At 38.0% G+C, this 27,228-nt stretch overlaps 1 protein-coding gene across 1 annotated transcript in view; it reads right to left on the bottom strand.

Moving 5' to 3' along the window:
- Window positions 1-27,228, bottom strand: part of nt5dc1 (5'-nucleotidase domain containing 1) — a 344,196-nt gene that overhangs the window by 42,224 nt on the left and 274,744 nt on the right. Inside the window, exons 10-11 of the mRNA XM_039747962.1 lie at window positions 8,639-8,809; window positions 552-720 (exon numbers count right to left, since the gene is read on the bottom strand). Coding sequence (XP_039603896.1) covers window positions 552-720; window positions 8,639-8,809 — 340 coding nt within the window. The remainder of the gene's footprint in view (window positions 1-551; window positions 721-8,638; window positions 8,810-27,228) is intronic.

Here is a 27,228-nt window from a genome sequence, read left to right as displayed (position 1 = left end):
GCTGAATTAAAGTCAATGTACAGTAATAGCTGTGTTTAGATGGTGAGGGGAAACAGGAGTCAATATTTCTTTTTGTCCAAATAAGCTTTAAAAAAATCAATCTTTCACTGTAGAGAAAAAAAATCAGAAATTTTATTTGACATCTAAATTTAATTTATTTTCCAGTTATTTTTGTTTCGAATATAGTATGTTTAAAATGTGACTAAAACTATATTGTAAAGCAGGATACAAAAGTAAAACTGCTTGCAGCCTTAGAATGTGTGCCATTGAGGTCAATTTCAACCTCATATTGCCTTTTATTACCTCTCGCTGTTTTTACATTATGCACTCCTTTTGTATGCAGTCCCCTTATGACTTTGCTTGGAACTACATAGCTCACTAAGGCTAATTTTCCATAGTGAAGCCTCCCATACATACCCGCATCCAGGTAAAGTTAATATGTAAATCAAACAGTCAAGTAACACCTCTGAAGTAAGGTGTAATTAGTAATTATATTGTATGATTTGTTTTTTTTTTCAGAGCATCACGTAAAGCATCACGTTATTTCTTACCTGCAATTGCTTCAATACTTGGAATTGTGATAGTGCTGTATGTGGTAATGCAGCTGCTGCACCAAGTATACTTCTGTGTTTCTTCCACTTCATTTATACCTTTGTAGTCATCCAAAAAGTAGGAGCCCCACTGATGGGAAGTTGCTGAAGGAATCCTAATGCTTTGTTCCTTAAAAGCAAAAATTTTAAATATCTAGTGTCAGAAGATAACAATAGCAAGTATATAATTAAATGAAGATTTCCTTATTATTTATCCATTTATGAAATAATAATAAATTTTATTTATATAGTGCCTTGCCCATGCTAGGAAAACAACAGTTGCGTAAACAACAGTTAAGATGCAGACTGACTTCCAGAGGCATCCATTGCTTTATCCTCTTCTACTAGTTAGTGCCAAAGCTGTAAAATTAAGTAAGTCCTTCAAAGTCTCAGGAACTACCATTAGTAACAAACATAATTAGGTGGACAATTAGCTTCTGATCACATTTTCATCTAAGGAATTTTCTATTTCAAAAACTTGCTTTGGGAAAACAGTTCTCTTCTATCAGAAACAGCACTGTGTGTCATATGAATTTTTTCTCCCCCTACAACAGGATCATTCTATAATAAGTAATCTAACGTTATTTATGTTGTATGTGGTAGGTGCACACATTTTATGTTATGTTGATTTGCTTAGTTAATTTATGGTGTGATTCCTTAATCACTCAGCCTCGTAGGAGCCAGAGCCTATCCTAACAGCATCAGCCATAAGGCAGGAGTCAGCCTGAGACAGAGTGCTATCCCCAATACAGGACACACTCATGAACACATAGACAGTCATGTGACAATACTAGTACTCCTATTATAGTCACTCATACAGTACATAAGGTCAATTTAGAGTCAGCAACCATCTAATGCATGTCTTTGAAATGTATGAAAAAAAACAAACAAGGGGAGAGTTCAAACTAACAAAGAGAGAGATGGAGACAAAAATTCTAATCCTGTCCCAAGAAGGTTTCATACGGCTGTGCTAACCACTGTCCCACTGTGCTACGTATTTCCCCCTTATCCTACACAGGAATTCAACTTACATTTTTCATTGCTGTTGATTTAAAAAAAATTAGGTTTAAGATAGCTATAAATAATAATTAATGACTATTGGTTAAAAAAGAAAACATGACAAAACATAATAAAACAATTTTCATAATCAAATAAATCAAATATATAGCATAACAGATGGGTTACAAGGAAGCTTAAAGTATAAAATGTAGTATTCACTAGATGCTACTTACTACATTGTAGGACATACAGAAGCACACTGCATTATAAACCAACAGAATGAGGTGGCTCTAGTAGTGTTTCTGCCTCACGGATTTAGCATCCTGGTTTAAATCCTGTTCCCGGTTGTCATCTACGTGTTGTCTGCACATTCTCCTGTGTTTTTGTGGGTTTGCCTCCAGCTACTCACATTCCCTGTTGACTCTAAACTTGGCCCTCTGTGAGTTAGGGCACGTGTATGTCAGTGGGCCCCATGAGGGACTTGTGCTCTGTCAAGGCCTGTTTCCTGCCTTGTACCTAGTCCCGCCAGCATAAGATCTGGCCCACTTCAACATAATAGCATGTCTACTGGCTATGAGAAGAGCTACATGAACATGCAAAAGCAATGAAGAAGGAATGTCAGCTTGAATTCTGAATACATTAACATGCAAAAGCAATGAAGAAGGAATGTCAGCTTGAATTCTGAATACTATCCAAAATTACAATCTACTTTGCTTACCAATAAAATAAAACTTGTTGCAAGAAAAAAACAAATATATGTCTATACACACACTAACATACAAATCTAAATGCTAACACTTAAATACAAATGTTTTAGGAAAAGTATCTCGATATCCCATTTGAATATTTTAATGGTTGGCTCCGGCAGACCCCCCCGTGACCCTGTAGTTAGGATATAGCGGGTTGGATAATGGATGGATGGATGGATATTTTAATGGTCGAATATTTTGATAACCCAAAATGAAACTGCTGGTTTAACAAAATTTATATGGAATGGCAGGAAGCCATATCTCTCTGGGTCAAAGAAAGAATGCAGCCAGACTTTGGAATTCCTGATGTTTGGTTTTACTGCTGGGCGGTTTGTATATTGTCTTGCTTTGCTCTCCTTTTACTTGCTCCCTCTGGCTTGCTGGCATAATCTTGAAATAGAAACTGTAAATCACCAACAGTGGATGCACCATTTGTGCTTTAATCTCTAAAATAAATTTTGTAGACGGCCACCCAGGTCTGATAATGACAGGCTGAAACTTGCTGTACATTCTAGTCTGGTTTTCCAAAGGCTTTTCCCACTCCTGTCATGGATCTCAGGGGAATAAGCACATTTACAGTTCTTAGGTCTTGCATTTTCATAGGGTCATTTGATGTTTTTGCTGCACTTTGTCTAAAAGAAAGTGTAAATGGAATGGAGGAATGGATGGTAAATCATTTCAATTCCATTTTTATTTTTATTGTAGTACTATTGTGCTTTGTTTCCTTTGAATAATGTTATTACTTATACTGTGTCTGTTTTATATTAATTTAATCAAACCTTTTTTTAGGATGTAACATTCTGAGTGGTAGGGTACAGCACTTTAACACTGTAGTCTACTATATTAGATCTACTTAATACAAGCAGTGGTACTCATGCCCATTGACGTAGAATCAAGTGTGTGTGGCTATGGACCCAGAAATACATTTAGTTGAAGCACTTTCTGTATCTGTTTAGATACAATATCTCACATAATCAAAAACGGCTTATATTTATTCTGAAATTATATGGTCACACTAGGGGGGCAAGCTCCCCTGGTGCCTTTGACATCTCAACCTTCAGCTAACTAAATCACCCAAATGCAAACGTTGGTGTTATGAATAGAAACATTTTTTTAAATAGTTTGTTCCTGTGAAAGAAAGTTTACTTGATCAAAAATAAAAACCACGACTTTCTTGATATTAAAAACCACAACTTTCTTGATATTTTAGTTTATAATTTAAAAACAGAATAGGAATCTGAAAATCTAACAATATCACATTAAAGTTCGATAAATTCTGAAAAGAATACCTACTCAGGATAAGTTTGAAAATGGATGGATAGGTATTTTGTGTCCCTATGAATACTTTTCTGAAAGAAACCCTGAATACCATCATTTCCATCTAATGTGGATGTACTGTTTTTAACTGTTCCATTCAAATTTGCCAGCTATCAAACATTGAAAGTGCTTAGAAATGTTTTAATTTCTGCTGTTTGTTCACATAGAGATTTGTGTTTTTTCATTGCCATCAGTGAATGTGCTCAGTGTGTCCTTCCAGTCCACCACATGTTTATGAAAACCCAAGACAGACCTGCATATTGAGCCTTAGCATATGTCTGTACAGATCAAATCACTACAGTATCACAAATCTAACATACTCATTTCACAGAAAGAATGTGGTGCACAACACACATCAGTCATTTATTTATGTCAGCTCGACTGAGGACACATTCACAGTTCTGCAAAAATTACAAACAGCACTTGGACATTGCTACATTTTTTCAAATCAGAATCAGTGCTTAATGCCTTAAATTGACTTGGTAGATTTGGAGCTGCTTATAACAAAACACAACATCACATACAAATAACATAAATAGCATAAGTGAAACAGACAAAATTCAAACAAAATTGTGGAATGGTACAATTATAAAGGAGATGTGCAAATGATGATGCAAGTGAAAGTGTGACTGTGTAGTGTGTATGCACATGCACACACATACATGTATATACACTGTAAACACACACACCTTCATACAGTATATAACAGAACACATGAATATACAAAGAAGTCAAGCTAAATTACTGGTTTGAGAGGGCTAAGGCTCTAGGAAAGAAACTACTGAAGTGTCAGTTAGTTTTAGTTTTAATTGACCTGAAGCGAATAAATGATGAGCAGGGTGAGATGAGTCCATGGTGATCCTTTTGACATGGCTATAGACACAAGATGTATACAGGTCTGCCACAGACAGAAGAGCACAGGCAATTATTTTCTCAGCAGAGCTCACAGCACAATGTAATTTATTTTTGGAGTGTGCTGTTGCTAAACCAAACCAAACAAAAATGGAGCATGTGATTACAGTTTCAATTATGGCTTTGCAAAATTGAACTAGGATTGGCTGGGAAATATTTAATTTCTATAGCTGGAGTAAGAGGTACAGCTGCTACTGACCCTTCTTAGTAATGGAAGCAGTGTTAATGTCCCAGCTGAAAGTGTACCGCAATTGCTTTAAATCTTCTATTATTGTTCCTGTTCCAAAAACAGATATGTCTTCTAATGTTAAAGTGTTTAGAAAATGTCCCTTGGTCCAGATTCACATAAAAATAAACTAGTAACTAAAACTAGTAACTAGCAGGGTACCAGACACTGTCTGAGGCGGAATAAAGTGCAGGTCTGGTCACTAAATAAACTACCCAGGGGAAAAATTCTGGCACCAATCCAAAATTTTACTTGCTAAACCCACTGTAAGGAACAACTCTGCATTCCTGTGCCAAGTCCCAAAATGCCTCCTAGGAGCAATTTCCTAACTAAGCACAGGTGTGGTCAAATTCTAGAATGAAACATGGCCAGTTGTATTCCTCCACACAAATGGAGAATCTGTACAAATTGTTCAATGGGGTGGATTTGCATATCAGACAAGCACACACACATACACACACACACACACACACACACACATACACACACACACACACACACACACACACACAACAAATATCAGCTTTATATGTTAGATTTTAGACAATTAGAAATCAAATCACATACGTTTCCCCTTTACCAGTTGTAATTATAATACAAAGATGGACTAAAATGTAGGTGTAATTCCAATTCATCAAAAAAAATCCATGAACACAGAAGTGCATGTACACAACTAGTCAGAAAAAAGAAACACCTTTGTTCCTTAGGGGAACTAAAACATATTTAAAGAGTCATGTTAACAAATTGTACTTTCTAAATCTTCTTAACAAATTATGTTCTCTTGGCGTACTGACTCTTGGTCACATTTTTAATAATGCCAGCCTATGAACATTCTATTGCCTGAAGTCAGTGTTTCTATCCTCTTCCTTTTACTTAACAACTTCCTTCCAATTCACTTTACAATTTTTGTAACTTCCATTCTCTAGCTCAAGACCAACAGCATCTTTATATGCTCATTTGTGTAAGGCTTTCTATTGTTCGTTATTAGTTCTTTCTGTTTGACAGCAGAACCTTTACCCAGCAAGGAAACTTGTTTTCACATGTGTTTTATATTTGTCAGCAAAGTGACAATGCTGACAAATGCTGACAAAAGTGACAATGCTGTGATCTTCGCGGAGTCAATGGAGGCTCTGATCATGACGCTCGAGAGACTGAGTGAGGAGTCTGAGTGTCTGGGCTTGCGAGTCTCTTGGATAAAAACCAAAATCCAGGCCATTAATGACCTCTTGGGCACAGCCATCAGCAGTGTGTCTGTTTGCGGAGAGAGTGTTAAACTTGTTGAGGTGTTTACTTACGTTGGCAGTGACATTCATGTCTCTGGTGACTTTTCCTGTGAAGTCAGTAAACGGATTGGGAAAGCATGCGGGGTCATGAGGTTGCTGGAAAGGGGTGTTTGGCGCTCCCGATATCTGTGCAAAAGGACAAAGGTCCAAGTCTTTAGAGTCCTGGTGCTTCCTGTCTTGCTATATGGTTGTGAGACATGGATGCTATCCAGTGACCTGAGACGAAAACTGGACTCCTTTGGTACTGTGTCTGTCCGGAAAATCCTTGGGTACCATTGGTTTGGCTTTGTGTCAAATGAGCGGTTGTTCATGGAGTCCCAAATGAGGCACATTACCTGCATTGTGAGGGAGCATCAGTTATGGCACTGCGGCCATGTGGCTCGTTTCCCAGAGGGTGATCCAGCTCGTAAGATCATCATTGTTGGGGACTGAGTGGCTGGACCAGGCCAAGGGGTCGCCCACGTAACACCTGGCTGTGTCTGTGGTTCATTCTGTTAAGAAAAACTTCCTAATGTTTCTGCAAAATTTACTCTTAACATGTTTCTGTGTCCCTGTGTTCTTGATGTGCTTATTTTAAAATTATTGTCTTGATCCACTGTACTAATTCCCTTCATAATTTTAAACACTTTAATCATGTCACCTTTTAATCTTCTTTAACTTAAACTGAAATGGCTCAGCTGTTTTATTCTTTTCTCATAATTCATCCTGTGGAATCAGCCTATGCGATTTTCTCTTGACTTTTTCTAGTACTGATTGCTAATTGTCTCTCGACTGTGTTTCACTCAAGTATCCCTTTCCTTTCCCAAACTTTTCTTTACTGGCCTTTTGTCTCACTCCCTTTTTTCCGTCTAGCAGAGACTATTTTGTCTAGGCACAATGGCTGCAAAGCTGCCTTTAGCTTCTCCATGGAAATCTGATGTCTCAATCTTCTTTTTATCTTGACAAGCTTCACTTTTCAATCTTATTCTTCTGGAACTCTCTGCATGGGTGATTGTTGCGTCACCTGATATTACAGAGTCGCATGCTCTGGTGCAAATTCTGTGGGGTCAGATGGTCTGTGGTGGCTGTCACATTTTTCTTTCCACCTACATTTTACCCCAAAGGGGACTGACATCCTGGTTGTGTTTACCCGCTGTGTTTTGCTCAGGCAACTTTCTTTTACCTTTTCAATGGAAGTGGTAGGTGTGTGTATTTTTTTTCCCCTGTTATTACTGTTGTTATCATTGTTACACTACTTTTTATGAGAAAATTGATTTGTTTTATTGATCTTTGTTTTTATTAAAAAATGCATACAGTAAAGCTACATTGGTGACTACAGCTCCCTCAAAGCCAATACTAACCCAACCCTAGTCGGTGTTCTTCTGTGTTTGGGTGGGTTTCCTGGACATTTCAATGTTCCCCTGTTAAAAGGGCATGTGTGCATGTAAGTCTGTGTCCTGTGATAAACTGGCATCCTAATAGATTTCTAGTTCCACTATCAGGAAAGGTTCCAGCTACCCTGTGAAGTGACAATCAGGTTCACAAATAAGAGAGGTGTGAAAATCAGTTTACTTTGAAATAATAATAAACAGACATTTTAAAATAAACTCTTAAACAATTTTCAAAATAAATGTCAATAACCATATAATATTCTCTCAAAATTCCTTTTAAAGAATATTCATTACCTGCCATTAAGCAATGAAACTGTAATGCAATGAATTGTAAACAGGAAATTTTTATTGACCTTTTCAAGCCATGCTTGCTTGTTTCTCTTTAGAAAAAAGCAAGTAGGAGAGAACGTAACAATGTCCTGAACTTTGTCAACAGCCTGAATTTTTCTTGTGTTATTCTGTGACCCTCTCCTTTGCAAACATCCGTTCCTCTGGCAGGATATATCGTACCCCACCGTGGAGGAAGGGTAGGGATGCAGATTCCTGACCTTTAACGTGGTGTTTATGCTGAAAGAAATGCTGCTCTTGTAAATAATGACAGCTTTTGGCTGAACTCTCACTCTCTCTGCCAATTTAACAGCCAGCCTAAAATTAAACAGCATACTCTTCAGGGTCTCCAGTAAAATATTTTCATGCTGACTAATAGCGCTTGAAAAATGTTATATTATGACATAAATATTTAGGACATGAATTAAAACAACTGATGCATATGCACAAACAAACTTATGATGGTAGATATCCCACACAAGTAAAACAATTCTTAAATGATAGGTTGAACAGATTTTTGGAAACTGTAGTGCTTTAAATTAAGAATTTGCTCATCTTTTAGAAACATGTTATTGAGTTAAATTACACAGACTGCAAAGAGTTTTCAAACATGCTCAACCACTGTTCTTTAAATTAAGCATTCCGTTTTAGCACAAATAGACTGAAGAAAAGAAGACAAAAACCTAAAATTAGTGTAAAAACATTCATTTTTCAATGTATTTAATTTTAATGTATTTATTGATTTATTTTAGATTTTTTAAATATGTATACAATTGGCTGACAAAGCTTTCCTCTTATATAAATCTAAATTCAGAGATAACTGTGATTACATACTGCTAAAGTAAAAAGTTGAGTACCAACTTACTTCATACTTTCCTTTCTTCTCTAAAGGTTCTGCACGAATGTCTTTAGAGTTAACTTCATTTTCTTCGATGACTTCACTTTCAAGTTCTTCCAGGATCAAAACAACATCCCAGTTTCCATAGTGACTGGCTGGGAAAACATCAGAGCGCATGCTGTCTCCAAAATACACTACCTTTAAGATACAAAAAAAAAAATAGAACAGAAATATAAGAATTCCTCTTACTATTTAACAAACTTAAAGAAAATATTCAAGTTAGCCATGACTTTCCACTATACAATTGTGGATTACACAGTAGGTAATGCACTTGGATTAGGCAACATGTACCACATTAAGCTGCTCAATCAAAGACCACAGTACTTTGAAATGGAACAGAACATACTGAAGAGGAAACTGTAATTTAACATTAAACTAGAATTTCAAAAATAACATCAGGCTCAAACCTAAAATTCACAGGGTGCCACAGCACTACGCCACTTGTTCAATCTACTGTACATTATTCTGCAATTGAGTTTAATAGGATTTCTAGCACATCTCACACGAAGAGGCCTTCCCATTATGCCTAAAAATATTCATTTGTTCCTCATGGCCAAAACTCACTCATCCATCTCTTCACCTTCACACCACTGGATGCATGGTCTGTGGCACCCTAAACCCATCCCAGCAGGACTGGGCATAAGCCAATTTACAATTGTCAATTATAACTAACACATTTTTATTATGTGGGAGGAAATCCGCAGTGTACAAAAAAGCAACAAAGTGTCAGCAAGATTACACAAAATAATATGCTAGTCATTCAACAGCTCAGCATTTAACACTAATACAGTATATCATCAAATCAGCTCACCAAGACCCTGGATTTAGTATCACACTCTGCTGCTAGATTCTGGACTTCCTAAATGGTAGGCTAATGGAAGGAAAGCGTGTTAAGCCCTTTGCTGTACTTATTGTTCATCAATGACAGTGTGGCCAGACACAGTGTCAACTCCTTCATTAAAGATGCTGATGACACCATCATCATAGGCCTGATCAGCAATGTTGAGAACACAGCAATCTCTCCCTTAATATTTTTTTGGTATTTGGTGCACCCTATTATCAGCAAAACTGAATCGCTGATCATAGACTGCAAATAGCAGAAGATAGATGACATTCCCTTTGCCATCAAGGAGATACTGTGGAGAGGGTCAGAAGTTTAAAACATCTTAAAGTCACCATCATGGATGACCTGAAGTATGCACAACAGATATTGTTAGGAAGGCTCAATGATGGTATTACCTCCTCAGATATCAAAAGGAAAGTCTTTGGAATTCTCTGTCTATGCTTATCATCTTCTACAGGAACTGACTCCCTGCAAAATATTCTGGTGTGTCATCTGCTCTTCTCTGGACTGCAAATAACTACCGAGCGGGTGAAATTAGCACATGATGTTAATGGCACCCAACTCTCTTCTATCCAGGAGATATATAAGACATGCTACCACAAGAACGCAAACAGTATTATTACCTCTGCCATCCTACACAGACACTTTTCTTTATGCACTGCTCAAGCAGCACAGGACAGTAGAGAAGTTTCCATCCAGTTTTTTGCAACGTTTTGTTATCGACAAAACAGAATATACGTAAAAAAAAATGTGCGAAATTTGCTGTCTCCAGCCTGTTTCCATCCAACTGGCTTTTTATCAATAAAATGGTGTGCGTGATGACGTCATCCCCCCCAAAACGAACTGTCGCATAAGTTTTGTTGTATCGCGAAAATAAATCTGCCCTTTAGCTGTTTCCATACATAATTTTGTGTATGTCGCAAATTATCTACCTTTTGTTTTCCACGTCACACCCCCTCCACTATACAAAGAAACAAAGAAATGGAGAGATTATTCAGACAGTTTTTTGAAATTTGCCAGCTTACTGTTATTTCAGTTTCACAAATAATTGGAATTGTACATAATATCCGAAGACGACAGCAGAATGAAGCAGTTGCTTGTCCGATAGCCCTAGAGCTCGAAGAAAGTACCCCAGTGCGACGAAACCCACGGGTATGGGAGAGACGATGGAATAAGACCTTCTGGGAGGAGGTGGTGGAGAGACACTTTACAGAAAATCTCTGGCTGCAACATTTTAGAATGACACGGCCGACGTTTGAGATGTTGTGTGGATTCATTAGTCCTGATGTTGCGCCCATCACAGGTTGCCACCAACCACCGGTTCCAACCCAAAAGTGGATTGCCATCGCCCTTTACAAGCTGGCAACCTGCGCCGAGTATAGAGTAGTTGGAGAAACTTTCGGGGTTAGTAAAACTACCGTCCATTGATGTGTATATGCTGTGTGCACCGCTATTAAAGAAAAATTAATGCAGCGTTATATCAGACTTCCGACTGTAGCGGAGGCCAATGAAATTGCATACCCCAATTCCTTGGTGCATCTTGTGCCACAGATTTACGGTGCGCTGGATGGCACGCATGTGCCTATTCTTCCCCGACAGAAGGCTACCGCGATTACATTAATCGCAAAGGGTGGCCATCTATTGTTCTCCAGGCCCTTGTTGATGACAGGTGCATGATACGAGACATTTGCGTTGGCACTCCTGGAAGTGCCCATGATGCAGCTGTGTTTGCAGCATCGGATCTGTACAGGTGAGCCTACCTTTCAACATCCCTTCTCAGTGCGATAACAACTGAATTAGTACTGTAACCTGCTTCCCTTAAGGTTTTTAATTAAAACTGAAATTTGAACTAACACAAAATAACAACATTTAATCAAAAAAAACTAAAGTTAATATTAATGAGAGAATTTCTCATATATGCTAAAACATCTGCCATTTAATAATAAGAAAAAAATGTTTAGATAATGAAACACACGGTTTATTAAATATTTTGACTGGCACAGTAAATTACCTTTGCGGTTTTTGTATTATTTAGACATCCTGAAAGACACCCCCAGGCTACGGTTGATGTGGAGGGAGTTCAGGTACCCCTTTTAGTAGCAGGAGACCCAGCCTATCCCCTACTACATTGGCTCATCACGAGAAATAACGAGTCTCTTCTTTAGACCATGCGAACCGCTCCGTTTTGATTGCATGTGATGAAAATGTATCATGCGACACATTTATTTGCGTTAAAGCCCTTTTTTTTTCGTCAAAAAGTGTTTCCAATGTAGTTTTTGCGACATCTGAAGTATCGATATAGAATTTATGCGCTAAAGTTAAACGGAAAAATATTATGTCGACATGTACAACATTTTATCGATAATTAGCATTTCCATCAGCTAAAATTTGAAGCGCTAAATATTTTTTCGCAAAAACTCCTTGGATGGAAACCTGGTTAATAAGGATTCATACCACTAGATTCAGAGGTACTGACAACTGCTTGATAGTTTTTATATAAACACACAATGTTTGCCTTCTTTGTTACTACATATACTCCTGTCATTAGGCTTAAGAAGACATGCATAAAAAAATCTTTGTACTATACACATATGACAATAAAGTTGAACTTGGAGTAGTGACTGAGCCAGAATTTATAAAAAAATTTTCTGGAACCGCAAGGCAGAAGCAATAACCATCACACAGCCACCTATAGCTCATATTCTTCAAGTCTCCAAGAAAATAAAACAAACATGCAAAGATGACATATATGACATAAATATAGCACTGATCTGGAAATGGCTTATGGTTCAAGGGAAATGAGTAAGTAATTCTACTCACTGTATCATTATGGTCTTCTGTATCTTATTAGTTATTTTGTCTATTATATTTATGAGCAATCTAATTTAAAAACACTATTCATTCTAGCCCTGGAAGTAACTCTAGGGGTCACATAGAATTGAACCCCAGGTGTGGTTTAAAGGACACTCCTTGCCAGTGCAAGTGTAGGGTGAGAAAGCAAGCAAAAGTTAATTGGTAAGGAGGAAAAAAAAGGGAAAGGAAAAAGACAGAGAGTTGAGAGGAAGATAATTTGGTGTTTTGTCCTTGACAAGAGGTAATGCTGGTGACAGGGGCTACTCCCTTGTTTTTAGAGACCAGAACAGTACAAGGTTGGTGTTTTTTGTCCTTCCCTTGTGCTCTTTCAATTTAACAAAACCACTTATTTTGTAATTTCTGCCATTTTTCATATTCATTACACATTTATCAAATAATGCCTATTTATTGCGTGGTAAAGAAGCATTTTAATAGCTTCATACTGGTGTAGTATGTGCATTCAGAAAGGCACGACAAGACATAGCATGCACTGACAAAGGCGATAAGAAACTTTGCTTTTCTCTCCTTTGGATTTTTGTGGCATGATATATTTTTAGAATTCAGCTGCTAATAAAGAATAAGGAAAATAATATAACTGTTAATCAAATTAATATACCTGGAATTGAAACAGGTTGTATGAAAGGTTTGCATGAAGGATGTTGTTATTTATCTTGCTATGAAAGACTTTCAGAAAATAATAAAAGTATATACATAAAAAGTAAATATCCTCAGGGCTAAACGCACTTCTCCAATTGTTTCCACAGTGAACCTAAGTAACTTTTCACTTAAAAATGCTAAAGGAATGTTTTACAATTCCTTGGAATGCAGTGCTCATTTATCGTAAAGCAGGATGTTGGCTCACATGAAGCCACGTGGCTTTCCTTGAGGGTGTAGTGTGGCTTCACTTTGGAATGCTCTGCTGACACATTTTAACACTAGAACTTTTCACATTGCTTTAAAGCTATTCATCCAAAACGCCCTTTGTATCTTGCTATTTGAAAACCAAAAAAAGCCAGGCAAATAATAAAACAACAATAGGGATGGCATTTGGGGAACAAAGCTACAAAATAACATAAAAAAATTATTACAATTAAGGTGCATCAAATACTTAGTTCAAGAGTGCTGGTGGTTCAACTTTTCTGGTATATGAGAACAGCTTTAACAATGTGTATATTTATATTTTACCATGCATGGGTTATAAGCAAGTGTTTCCAAATAAACTCAAATTCTTGCATCTGTTGGGGTAAGCAATTCCAGTAGATACTGTCTATTAACTAGTAAAAGGCTATTTAAGACAGCTTCTATATATTAGAATGATCACAAGGTTTGCATTATTTTCATCATGTGCAGACCAATATAAAACAGGAAATTTACATCAGAACGGCTCTGTTATTAAATTCCCCAGGCTTCTGCCTACCCCGTTGTGCAAGTGTTGACCTCTGACATCTTCCTGCCTGCTGAGTCCTACTTTGAACCCTGCATGGTGTCTCAGATCTGATCTTATTAGTATACTTATTCAATACTTTAATTACCGGTGATGACTCTTCTACTCCCAACCTGCTTCCATAAGGTCAACATTGAATGCATCTGTAATGAATTGTATGAGCTGACTATGTGAGTGTGTGCATATATGTGCTTTCAGCTTTGAGAACTTCTATCAAACTTCAGACTGAAACTACTTGGATTGTCACTTTCACTTTGCCAGGTGACATTTTCACTTGTCTTAATAAATCCCAGGTTTGCAAAGTCACCAGGCAGGGTCTCTGCAATGTAATACACTAACTATACCTGTATATTCTGTCTTGTGGAGCGCTACATAATTAATTCAGAGTTGTGTATTATAAAATATACAGATATAACAGACTATTTTCCAAAAACTGTTTCTTCTTTTTAATCATGTAAAAGCTTATAATCTATAAACGTGTTCAATATTTTTATCTCTGAAAAATACACAGTGCTGTAACTGTTGATTGGTTAGTAGCACCAACAGAATGCAATATAATGCAAAGCTTTACAGAGCAAAAAAAGATTACAATATAATAATATTGCAGCGGCAGTGCTATTGCCTCACAATAAGGAGACTGGGGTTTGCTTCCTGGGTGCTCCCTGCATGGATTTTGCATGTTCTCCTTGTGTCCATATGGGTTTCTTTGGGTGCTGCAGTTTCCTCCCACAGTTCAAAAACATTTGGGTTACGTGGACTGGCATTGTTAAATTGGCTTAGTGCATGTCTTGTCAAAATGTTGTTCCTGCTTTGCACCCGGTGATTGCTGGAATATATTATAGCTGCCCCATGACCCTGCCTTGGATAAGTGGGTTATGAAAGGGCACAGATGGAAGGATGTAAAAACATAATACTGCCTAACTGATTTCTCCAATTGAAGGACAGGTTTCAGTTTGGGGGAGATGTTAAGGGACTAGGGCTTATCCCAGCAGCCTCATCCACAAGTACAGATTCATGTAGATACTGACGCTTGGCCAATTAAGAGTTACCTGTTAACTAATACACATAATGTATAAAAATGTTAAATTCCTAAACAGCCATATTCTATTTTTGTGTTTACTTGGAGAACTGTTTAGTAAAATATAAATGGCAGAGGGCATGATGTGACGGTGTGGGTCTGCCCCACGCTACTGGGTCTTTGAACCCACTATAGCCAATAACATACCTGAGGGATAAGCCAGCGGATGAAGGCACAACACACAAACATAGCAAGGGATTGATAGGTAAGTGATAAGTGCTTTTATTTAAAAACAATCAAATCAAACAGTGTTCCAAATTAAAGTGCAGTGCAGAATCTTCCTTAAATAAATAAATCCATAAAAACCAAGTGCAGAGAGTGGAAAAAAACAAATCCATCCAATAAATAATCCTTTAAAAACCAAGGTTAAAATCTGAGTGACTGTTCACTGTTTCTTAAAACTCACTCAACCCAATGCTGCCTTCTATAAGCCGATGTTACCTCAGCTTGTCCTGAAAAGGGATCTGGCAACCGAGGACATGCCCAACCGACAGGTGCAGTCACTCATTCTATCCAGGGTCGGATCCCCATTCCTGGGCCCTCGGCAGTCACAGGGTGCTGTGCAAATCCGGATACATATCCCAATGCTTGTCGCTTGGTGTCTGTAGGAATCATCACATGTCAGGCCTCACCTACTCTCTGGCGATCACTCAGTAGGAGCACCTTAAGGCTCCTCTCCTGACCACCTACCTCCATTTTATCCTGCATGGGATCTTGTACTCTCTGCTGTCTCTCTTCACATTTTTCTTTCCCATTTCTTTAAGCCTCCATTCTTCCTTTCTTCTCTCGCTGGCCAATCTATGTTCCTCCTTTTTTCCTTTCTTCTGTTTCCCTCCTTTTTCTCATGCCAGGTCTCCCTTATAAGCCCCTGTGGTTGCAGTGCCTCAATTGCGCACTGCAGAAAGCCAAAGAAGTAACTGAGACAGGCCGCACCCTCACATGCAGGTGCGTCTCACACCAATTACTTCACCAAACTCCTGCAGCTGCGTGAGCACGCACACCCAAGGAGTTTGAGCCATCCAATTATTTATTTATTTATTAAAATTGGCTCCTGATTGTTAAGCCATGGACCTACTATACCACACAGGAATGAAGTATTTTAAATTGTCCTTATGTGAAAATTAAACAAAACAACCACTATCAAGCTACAGTACATAACCATGCAATCTAAAGAAATGTGAAGAACAGATCGAAATTGGACAAACTAAAAGCGGCCATACAATAAACAGTCAACAACAGTGTTTAAGGCACAAGGAAGTTGGTTTAATTCTTCTCAGAGTAACTAATTTCACCTGGGTGAGTTCCATTTGCAAAAAAATATATTTAAACCTTCTAAGTGTAGACAGATCTTTCAAAGAAATAATAACAATCGATAATAATAATTTCTATAATAATAAACCACTCATAAAATTTTAAAATTATTTATACTGGTCATATTCTGCCACAACAATTTCCATTTTAATAAAATCCTTGCTTTAACAAATTATTATTTTTGGTCCTAAATAGCTGATGTTACAAAAAAAAAAAAAACTTATAACAGCAAAGTCCATTTTATCTACAAAATTAATTACAAAAATGACACATTTCATAAAAAGCAGCAAAACAAACATGCATTTCCTCTGCACTTGGCCAAAAAATCGCGATTCAAAAGAGCTCCACTGAATAGAAATTTAGACTGCATGTTTATGTCGATTGGATTATTCAATAGTCATCATGCTGTTGCAGTGGAGTGGAGTTTAAGAAAGGTTAGTGCACACACTGAATGCATTGTGAGAGTATCTACAGGCGAAATAACTTTCAATCAAATTTACCTTCAGTTTTACTTGTGGAGATCTTGAGATTTGCCACAGCTAGACTCTGCCACTTTTTTCTGGGTTTTTTCGAGGTATGGCTTGACTTCACTCAGCACATTGATCAGATTGAGGATCAATTTCTGGCTCGTTCTTCAGCAAAAGTGCTTACTGCTGAACTTCACTCATATCTATGCTACGCAACCACTTTCCAACATAATTTTGCAAAAATTTACAATATGAACACTTGCACACCATAATCTTAAAAAATAAATAAATAAAATCATTTTAAAAAATTGTTGCATTTGAATGCATCTTTGAACTTAGCAAATTTATGCACCCAATGATTCTTATTTATGATTGTGGCCTTTATTTTCCCCAACATTTTATCATGATCTTTTTACTGTATGTAAAATTTTTCTAGGTTAATAAAAAAGGATGACCCACAAAAGAAAAATTAAGGTGCATCCACTCCAGACACTGAGGGGAATCATTTATGCTTGTGTTATGAACACTGAATGGTGTTGTTTTGGTAACTAAAGGGGCTTGTGCTCTGGACATCAATGTCCTCCTCCCAGACCTTGAAGTCTAATAATACTTGACTACACGCTATGGACACGAATGGGGCCGTAATTATGTAACTAAAACAATTTATTTTACAGGAAAATAATTGATGGTTGCAAAAAGAAAATAGATGTTGCCATCGCTTTTGGCATTCTGTGGTCAGCATTCTGAACTATAAATGTCAAAAGACTGCACTAAAGCATATTACTGGGTGCCTCATGAGGAGTTATGGTATTATATTAAGAAGTTGTGAGTGGCAGAGAAGTACATATGAGTTGTACAGGATATGTACGAGGGAAGTGTGACAGTAGTGAGGTCTGTGGTAGGAGTGACGGATGCATTCAAGGTGTAGGTGGAATTACATCAGGGATCGGCACTGAGCCCTTTCTTATTTGCAATGGTGATGGACAGGTTGACAGACGAGATTAGTCCCCGTGGACTATGATGTTTGCTGATGACTTTGTGATCTGTAGCGATAGTAGGGAGCAGGTTGAGGAGACCCTGGAGAGGTGGAGATATGCTCTAGAGAGGAGAGGAATGAAGGTCAGTAGGTACAAGACAGAATACATGTGTGTAAATGAGAGGGAGGTCAGTGGAATTGTGAGGATGCAAGAAGTAGAGATGGCGAAAGTGGATGAGTTTAAATACTTGGGATCAACAGTACAGAGTAATGAGGATTGTGGAAGAGAGGTGAAAAAGAGACTGCAAGCAGGGTGGAATGGGTGGAGAAGAGTGCCAGAAGTAATTTGTGACAGCAAAAGTGAAAGGGAAGGTCTACAGGACAGTAGTGGGACCAGCTATGTTATATGGGTTGGAGACGGTGGCACTGACCAGAAAGCAGGAGACAGAGGTGGAGGTAGCAGAGTTAAAGATGCTAAGATTTGCATTGGGTGTGATGAGGATGGACAGGATTAGAAATGAGTACATTAGAGGTTCGGCTCAAGTTGGACGGTTGGGAGAAAAAGTCAGACAGGCAATATTGCATTGGTTTAGACATGTTCAGAGAAGCGATGCTGAGTATATTGGAAATAGGATGCTAAGGACAAAGCTGCCAGGGAAAAGGAAAAGAGGAACACCTAAGAGAAGGTTTATGGATGTGGTGAGAGAGGACATGCAGGTGATGGGTGTAACAGAACAAGATGCAGAGCACAGAAAGATATTGAAGAAGATGATCCACTGTGGCAACCCCTAATGGGAGCAGCCGAAAGATGAAGAAGAAGGTAAAGTTAACAAGAAGTCACACACAAAATTTCTGTACTTACTTCTATGGCACTATCCAGACAAATAGAAAGCTATTCTAATGGATCCATCACATGGACTTGCTTCACCAACCAAACCCTTCAAATCAGATATGGAAGCCTTCCTACAATAAACTAGCTCAAAGAGCAATCAAAACACAGCAGCACTGAATAGCCGCAGAAATAAAGAAAAGCTACCTGAAACTACAGAACAATATGAAAACATTACTGCAAATAAATCACAGAAAAAGTAAAGTAAATTATTTAAAGCAACTGTTGAAAACCAAGAAGTGTAAGATGGCTTCTGGTTCTCCAGTACAAAGAAAAAAAATCAAGAGATCTCTAGTTTTAACCTTGTGTCACCCTATAAGACTTTCCTATAAATTTATGCCATAGCCTTAATTTACATAATCATAAGAAAATTACAGGAAATTGTAGACAGTTGCAGTGTACTGTATGCCTGTTACCAACAGTTGTGTAATATGATCCAGCAACTCAAATAGAGTGCTGTTTAACAGCACATCCAACTTTGCGTGACTCACTAAGACAAAATCAAACTGGGTCTGTGAGAGTTAACAGCCACTGAAGGCTCAACAAGACATACAATGCCCACAAACACTGAATAACAATGAAAGCTGAAAGGAAAGTTGGACAGCAAATGTTTTGGACTGTGCTAATGGAAGAGAAACTCACTGAACATTGGGGCCAACTCCACTGTCTACTCAATGTTTTGTATTTATCATAGAAAATACAGTACTTGTACAGTACAATATGTGATAAAAAGCCATGAGGAAACAGTGTCATCAGTAATTGCTTATGACTTCTACTCATATAATTTGACATCCACAGTGGCAACAACATTTAACAACTACAGACATTAAATCTGATATGGTCATGTGAGACTCTACAGTTACCAAACTCTTTATTTTCTGAAGACCAAGAATGACTATGATTAATGCAGCACACATATATCACATATAACTTATATAATAATATATTATAATAATATATTATATAATATTATATATATTATATGTTATATAACATATAACCTATCACATATAATTCACACCTATCTGGTTTGTCAGAAAATTAATCTTCAGCAGAACAAATCCATAAGAAAAACAATGAAGTAAACAGTAGCATCACAAAGAATTCATGTCTAACCAGCTATGAAACCTGACAAAGAACAGGAACATGTTTTTTACAATTATTTTCCCATTATTTGTGCTTTCAATCTCTATGTATTAATTTGAAATTAGTATGCAACATAACATTTGCACATAATTTTCATTTCTGTTTTTCTAAATATTCTGTATCAGTTGCTTCTTTATAGCTTCATAATAAAATAAATAAGAATATTAGCTATTTGCATACAATTTGCAATGCTCTAAAATTTATTTTTGTCTTAAAACGTGCTGTTTAAAGTGCAAAGTTTGGTGACCTTTTATGTTTAATTATTATTGCCTATTCAAGTCAAATAATTAAACCTCTATTTTTATGTTTTAGATTTTGTTAATAACAGCTCATAAATTACTTTAATTAAATAACAGATGTACACAGTGCTTTGAAGGTCTGGCAGCTCCATCCAGGGCTGTTTCAAGCCTTGTGCCAGATTTGCTTTGGCCCCAGGGGACCCTGGGAAAAACATGAATCAATGAATCCATGCAGTGTTTTTATCATTTGGAATCCTGGGATGAACTGAAATACTGAAATACATCTTATACTGCTTAATGCTGACCAGAATCAAACTCAATGCAGTACATTTAATTTACACACACATTATATATAATTTGTAATTAACTACAGCCCAAAACAGTAAAAAAAAAAGTTCTTTCAACTATGAACCAGCTGCAATTGACAATTACAGCTGGGAAAGCATTTGGAATTAAAGTAGTACGTTAAACGTTTGTTTTGTATTTGATCTTCTATGTGCTCTATGTGTGTGAATCACTACTTGCTTCTTAAACCGGCTCTCTTCCTCCAACTGGACACAGAATCCTTTATATTTGTGATATTATAGCTCTCTGAATAACTAAAATACTGAGATGTATACGTGATATCATTTTTATGATGACAGGAGTTAAAGCACGTTATTAAACATGAGTTTCACAGCGCAGTGATTGTGTGCGACCTACGATGAAATAATTTATTACAGCAGTACTCAGGGACGGCTCTAGGCTTGTGGTGGCACTGGGCAGAGGAAGAATTGGTGGCTCCTTTGCCCGCCAATGTCAGTAAGGCAGCTCATGCATGGTGGATGGCCACGTCCGTTGCAGGCACTGCATAGCCGCCTCGTGCTCATGACACAAGCATTTAACTTTTTCCGAAATTTGTCACTGCGTTTTTAGCTGTGTTGTTATTTTCTCTTTCTGTTTTATATTCAATATATATTGGCGTAGCCGCCACTGCAGTCCTTGCTTTTCTTTCCCCAAATACCTAATCACCACACAATCAGCTCTGTAATAGAAGTTAAGCCATCTGTAAGCTTAGAGCGCCGATTCTTCAAAACGTTTAAGAAACATTGAAATATCTTCGTAGTACATGTTTAATTATTCTATCCTTCACGACACTCCCAGTGAAGAATATAGATTACTAGCAGAATACCCGCGCTTCGCAGCGGAGAAGTAGTGTGTTAAAGAAGTTATGAAAAAGAAAAGGAAAAATTTTTAAAATAATGTAACATGATTGTTAATGTAATTGTTTTGTCATTGATATGAGTGTTGTTGTTATATCTATATATATATATCTATATGTATATATATATATATCGGAGGCCTCAGGTCGAAATGATCTACCTACATTAAAAATGCTCTCTCTCTCTCTCTCTCTCTCTCTCTCTCTCTCTCTCTCTCTCTCTCTCTCTCTCTCTCTCTCTCTCTCTCTCTCTCTCTCTCTCTCTCTCTCTCTCTCTCTCTCTCTCTCTCTCTCTCTCTCTCTCTCTCTATATATATATATATATATATATATATTGTGAACCTTGCTCCGGACACAGACAGGCAGACATGTTAATGTCACCCACAAACACACGTTTATTCTTCATCTCTTTTTACAATTCAGCTCACTAATCCCCCTCAGTCCAGGCCACTCCAATGCCTTCTCTTTTCTTCTTCTCTTTTCTCTCTCTTTCTTTTCTTCTTGCTGCCTCCTCCCTTCTCCAGACGTTGCCACTCTTCTACCCGACTCTTGTCAATGATGCCGGATGGGCTCCAGCTGCTTCCCGGCACTCTTTCGCAGACATGCCCCAGTGTGGCGGAGGAGTCCCCAGTCGTCTTCACCCCAGCGCTTACTGGTGTGGCGGAAGTGCTGGGTTCCCCGGATATTCATGCACCGGGGTGCCGCCTGGCAGTGGCCACGGGTCCCTAGAGGGCTGGCTTCCAAGCCCTTTACCCGAGGCCCCCAACATAACCAGGGCGGACGCCCCCTCGCGTCTGGAGGAGGCACAAGCCCTCCTCCGGTCCTCCTGGGCGTCCCGGCCATACCACACGGGATATTCAGGCACTGGGGCGCCGCCTGGCGGTGGCCACGGGTCCCTACAGGGCTGATTTTGGATTTAATAATCTTCATGTGGGAAAAGGCTGACTCGCATAAATAAGTAGAGCCGATTAATGCAGTCAAGTAGCTTTTGAATTCAGTCGAGTGAAAAATGACGGCTGTCCAATTAACTGCGATTTTAGTTCCCTCTCCTTTGTTTTTCTCAGATCGCTTTTTGGAAGGAAGTCAGTTTCATAGTTTTTATGAACAGTTGGAAAGTGCCTTTCCACATTTTCCTTCTTTGGAATAGCAATGATAGATTGACAGATCAGACAAACGCACTTCGATTGTGACATTGTGAGAAAAAAATCCTTTTCCAATTGAACATCCTGCCCATACCCTCCCCAAACAATTTATTTAAATCTCTTCTTTAGCCGATATAAATTGGAAGGCTAACTAGATCGCAGCCGGAGTTTTGCAGTAGCTCACGTGTTTGATCGTGCGTGCGGGATGACCAGTGTATTAGAAGAAAAGAGATCTCAGACTGGCCGCCCTGTATGTCAATCATGTGGCAAATGCAATAGGGAGGATATATGATAGACTAACGTTTAAAAAAATTTTTTTTGAATGCAACGCAATCTACCTACACTACCTTGCCGATCTACCGGTCGATCACGAGCGACGTATTGGGCACCCCTGCCCTAGACCTTCAGTTATCTAAATTAGAAGATTCAAATATGTACAATGCATACCTACCACAGCACAAATTAAAACTAATAAATGCAACACATATTCAATAATATTAAATAATTTCAACATTTTAAATTGGGCAAAGGCAAATCTTATAATGTTTATAGTTAAAAAGTACAATAAAAACTATAAAAATGACAAATAAATCCAAAAGAAGCCCTGCATTTATTGTGCATGTCTCTTAACTATTTTGCCAATATGTATAGTATCAGACTAGTATTTTTTATGTACAGTGTTTATGATCTAAATAATTTTAATATAGATGGAAATCCCTTTCACTTTCCGCACACTTTATTGTGTTGCAGATTTAATTTTAAATTGACAAATTTGCCATTTTGTCCATCAATCTACACTTAGTAACCCATAATGACAAAGGGAAAACAGGTTTTCAGAAAAGTTTGCAAATTTACTAAAAATCAAATACTGAATTCAGTATTCAGACCCATTGCTGTGGCACTCCAAATTATGGTCAGATATATCCTGTTTTATTGATTGATTGTTGATTAGACATCATTCAGAAGGTCCCACAATTCACACTGATGTCAGGACAAAAACCAAGAAACTCTCTGTACACCTCCGCGATCAAATTATGAAGCATAGATCACGGCAAGGGCATAAAACCATTTCTAAAGCTTTGAGTTGTCCCAGGAGCACAGTGGCATCAATAACGGTGGAATTAAAGAAGTAAGGAACTCCAAGACAAGACTCTTCCTACAGCTGGCCATCTGGCAAAGTTGATTAACTGAACAAGAAGGGCCTTGGTAAGGGAGGTGACTGAGAGCCTAATAGTCACACTAAGAATTTCAGAAGACAAAGTCCTCTGCTGAGATGAGAGAAAATGCACAACCATCTCAGTAGCACCCTATCAATCAGGTGTTAATGGGAGAGTGGCTAGAGGGAAACCACTCTTGAGTAAAAGATGTATCACAGCCTGCTTGGAGTTCAGCATTTAAAGGATTTAGAGAAAAATTCTCTGGACTGATGATACAAAAACTGAACTCTTTGGGCACAACTCCAAATGCTATGTTCAGCAAAGACCAGGCACTGTATATCACCTGCTGAACAGCATCCCCTGAGAGGAGCGTGCTGTGAGGTGCTTCTCAATGGGAGGAAAAGGGAGACTGGTCAGAACTGAAGGAAGTGTGAATCTAACCAAACATAGAGAGGTCCTTGAAGAAAACTTGCTCCAGTGTGCATATGACATCAGACTGGGACGATGGTTCACCTTTCAGTATGACAATGACCCAAAACATACAACATATTGCAGACAATGCTGGTAAGACTTCTAGACAAGTCTCCTACTGTCCTTAAGTAGTCCAGTAAAAGCCTAGATTTTAACCTCAAGGCTGTCTGCGGCCCATTCTTCCCATGTTATTTTTATGAGCAGTGCACCACCACCTACTCAAAGCATCATGATGCACCAACATTGATGGACTGAAAGCCAGAAGTCTACGTGACCATCATCATCAGGTCCTTCCATGAAAACCCTAAATACAAAGAGGACTGTTTGATTTATGTTAGGTAGATTGCCCAGAGGGGACTGGGCGGTCTCTTGGTCTGGAACCCCTACAGATTTTATTTTTTTTCTCCAGCTTTTGGAGTTTTTTTTTTTGTTTTTTCTGTCCACCTTGGCCATCGGACTTACTTATTCTATGTTAATTAATGTTGACTTATGTTTATTTTTTATTGTGTCTTCTATTTTTCTATTCATTTTGTAAAGCACTTTGAGCTACATTGTTTTGTATGAATATGTGCTATATAAATAAATGTTGATTGATTGCTCTTTCAATTTCAAAGTAGAGTAAAGGCAGTGTTTCTTAGCATACCAATGAGTAATTATTATGCTGAACTTGTGCCTCTCAAACTTTCATGTAAGGACAAATAATCGCATGTCACTGTATCACTCTGTTTGCGATGCTGTGTCTTGTGACTTGTTCATGGTATAATCCCCCCACCCCCACCCCTCAGCCAGACAGATAAGACAGCTCCAGAAGTACTCTTCATCCAATTTCGAATTGTGCTCTATTCACCCCTGGATCCCTCACCAATGCCACAACACCCCCAGGAACAGAGAAATAAGCATGGTTACAAATAGGGAAATAAAGTCGAACAGTGGCCCGGGAGTCAGGGAGATTGAAGAAAGTGCATTTAGAAATGGGATAAAAAGACTCACAAACCAGTGTTGAGCCCTTAGGTGGCATTGTGGGGAAAACGTAGAAAGTAGATTATACCATGAACAAGTCTCATATGCTTGTGAGCCATGACTCAAAGGTGGCACAGAAACATTGGTTTAGATGCATGTGTCTATATGACTAGCTATTGTGCTCAGGATTGCCTGTTTCTTACTCTATGCCCAGTGCTACCAGCAAAGACAATGTCCCCTTCCCCTTAACCCAGCAATGGAAGAAGCTGATATAAAAATGTATGTATGTACATAGCTATTTTAAGTGTGAAATGCAAAATAAAAGCAACAACAAGAAGAAACAATAAATAAATGATGCACTTCTGTGTGAAAACTGCAACAAAAGGCAGGAAAAATGGGTGAACTGCAGCACAAAAAGCCCAAGCTGTTGTACAAAATGTAAGCTTCCACTGTGCCTTGTGCTAAACGGAAATTGTTTCAAGGATATGTATGAAAAATTATTTTGAAAGTAAATGTTTGAATGAGTACATAATCATGCATACATTATTATAAATTGTTTACTGGTTGCTTCACAGTGATATACAGTGGTGTGAAAAACTATTTGCCATCTTCCTGATTTCTTATTCTTTTGCATGTTTGTCACACAAAATGTCTCTGATCATCAAACACATTTAACCATTAATCAAATATAACACAAGTAAACACAAAATGCAGTTTTTAAATGATGGTTTTTATTATTTAGGGAGAAAAAATCCAAACCTACATGGCCCTGTGTGAAAAAGTAATTGCCCCTGAACCTAATAACTGGTTGGGCCACCCTTAGCAGCAATAACTGCAATCAAGCGTTTGCGATAACTTGCAATGAGTCTTTTACAGTGCTCTGGAGGAATTTTGGCCCACTCATCTTTGCAGAATTGTTGTAATTCAGCTTTATTTGAGGGTTTTCTAGCATGAACCGCCTTTTTAAGGTCATGCCACAGCATCTCAATTGGATTCAGGTCAGGACTTTGACTAGGCCACTACAAAGTCTTCATTTTGGTTTTCTTCAGCCATTCAGAGGTGGATTTGCTGGTGTGTTTTGGGTCATTGTCCTGTTGCAGCACTCAAGATCGCTTCAGCTTGAGTTGACGAACAGATGGCCGAACATTCTCCTTCAGGATTTTTGGTAGACAGTAGAATTCATGGTTCCATCTATCACAGCAAGTCTTCCAGGTCCTGAAGCAGCAAAACAACCCCAGACCATCGCACTACCACCATCATATTTTACTGTTGGTATGATGTTCTTTTTCTGAAATGCTGTGTTCCTTTTACGCCAGATGTAACGGACATTTGCCTTCCAAAAAGATCAACTTTTGTCTCATCAGTCCACAAGGTATTTTCCCAAAAGTCTTGGCAATCATTGAGATGTTTCTTAGCAAAATTGAGACGAGCCCTAATGTTCTTTTTGCTTAACAGTGGTTTGCGTCTTGGAAATCTGCCATGCAGGCCGTTTTGCCCAGTCTCTTTCTTATGGTGGAGTTGTATGTTTTGCCATTTGTGGATAATGGCTCTCACTGTGGTTCGCTGGAGTCCCAAAGCTTTAGAAATGGCTTTAAAACCTTTACCAGACTGATAGATCTCAATTACTTCTGTTCTCATTTGTTCCTGAATTTCTTTGAATCTTGGCATGATGTGTAGCTTTTGAGGTGCTTTTGGTCTACTTCTCTGTGTCAGGCAGCTCCTGTTTAAGTGATTTCTTGATTGAAACAGGTGTGGCAGTAATCAGGCCTGGGGTGGCTACGGAAATTGAACTCAGGTGTGATACACCACAGTTAGGTTATTTTTAACAAGGGGCAATTACTTTTTCACACAGGGTCATATAGGTTTGGATTTTTTTTCCCCCTAAATAATAAAAACCATCATTTAAAAACTGCATTTTGTGTTTACTTGTTTTATATTTGACTAATGGTTAAATGTGTTTGATGATCAGAAACATTTTGTGTGACAAAAATGCAAAAGAATAAGAAATCAGGAAGGGGGCAAATAGTTTTTCACACCACTGTATACACACACACAAAATCTTTATGCATTTTTCTAAACAAATATAAAACTGCAATATTTGTTTTGAAAGATTTTAAAAATCTGAAGTGTTATACTCTTCAGCCATTTGCAGATCCTTTACTTTAATAAATGAGTAATAGCCATTTATTTTTGGGCATGTAAAAATGCAAACATTACCTTGCCGTATCTTTCAGGTCAATTTTGAACCATCATTGACTTTAATGTATTTTACAATGCACACAGGGTAGTTTGTTTGTTCACAACCCATAAAATATTGAAATAAAAAAAAGTCAGAAACATCCTTAATATAATTTTCTCAGCTTAGAAATGTGAAGACCC

This window comes from Polypterus senegalus, chromosome 3, assembly GCF_016835505.1.
Source record: "Polypterus senegalus isolate Bchr_013 chromosome 3, ASM1683550v1, whole genome shotgun sequence".
Classification (NCBI taxonomy): Eukaryota; Metazoa; Chordata; class Cladistia; order Polypteriformes; family Polypteridae; genus Polypterus; species Polypterus senegalus.
The sequence above is the reverse complement of the archived record's forward strand: the minus strand, read 5'-3'. Positions and strand labels throughout refer to the sequence as shown.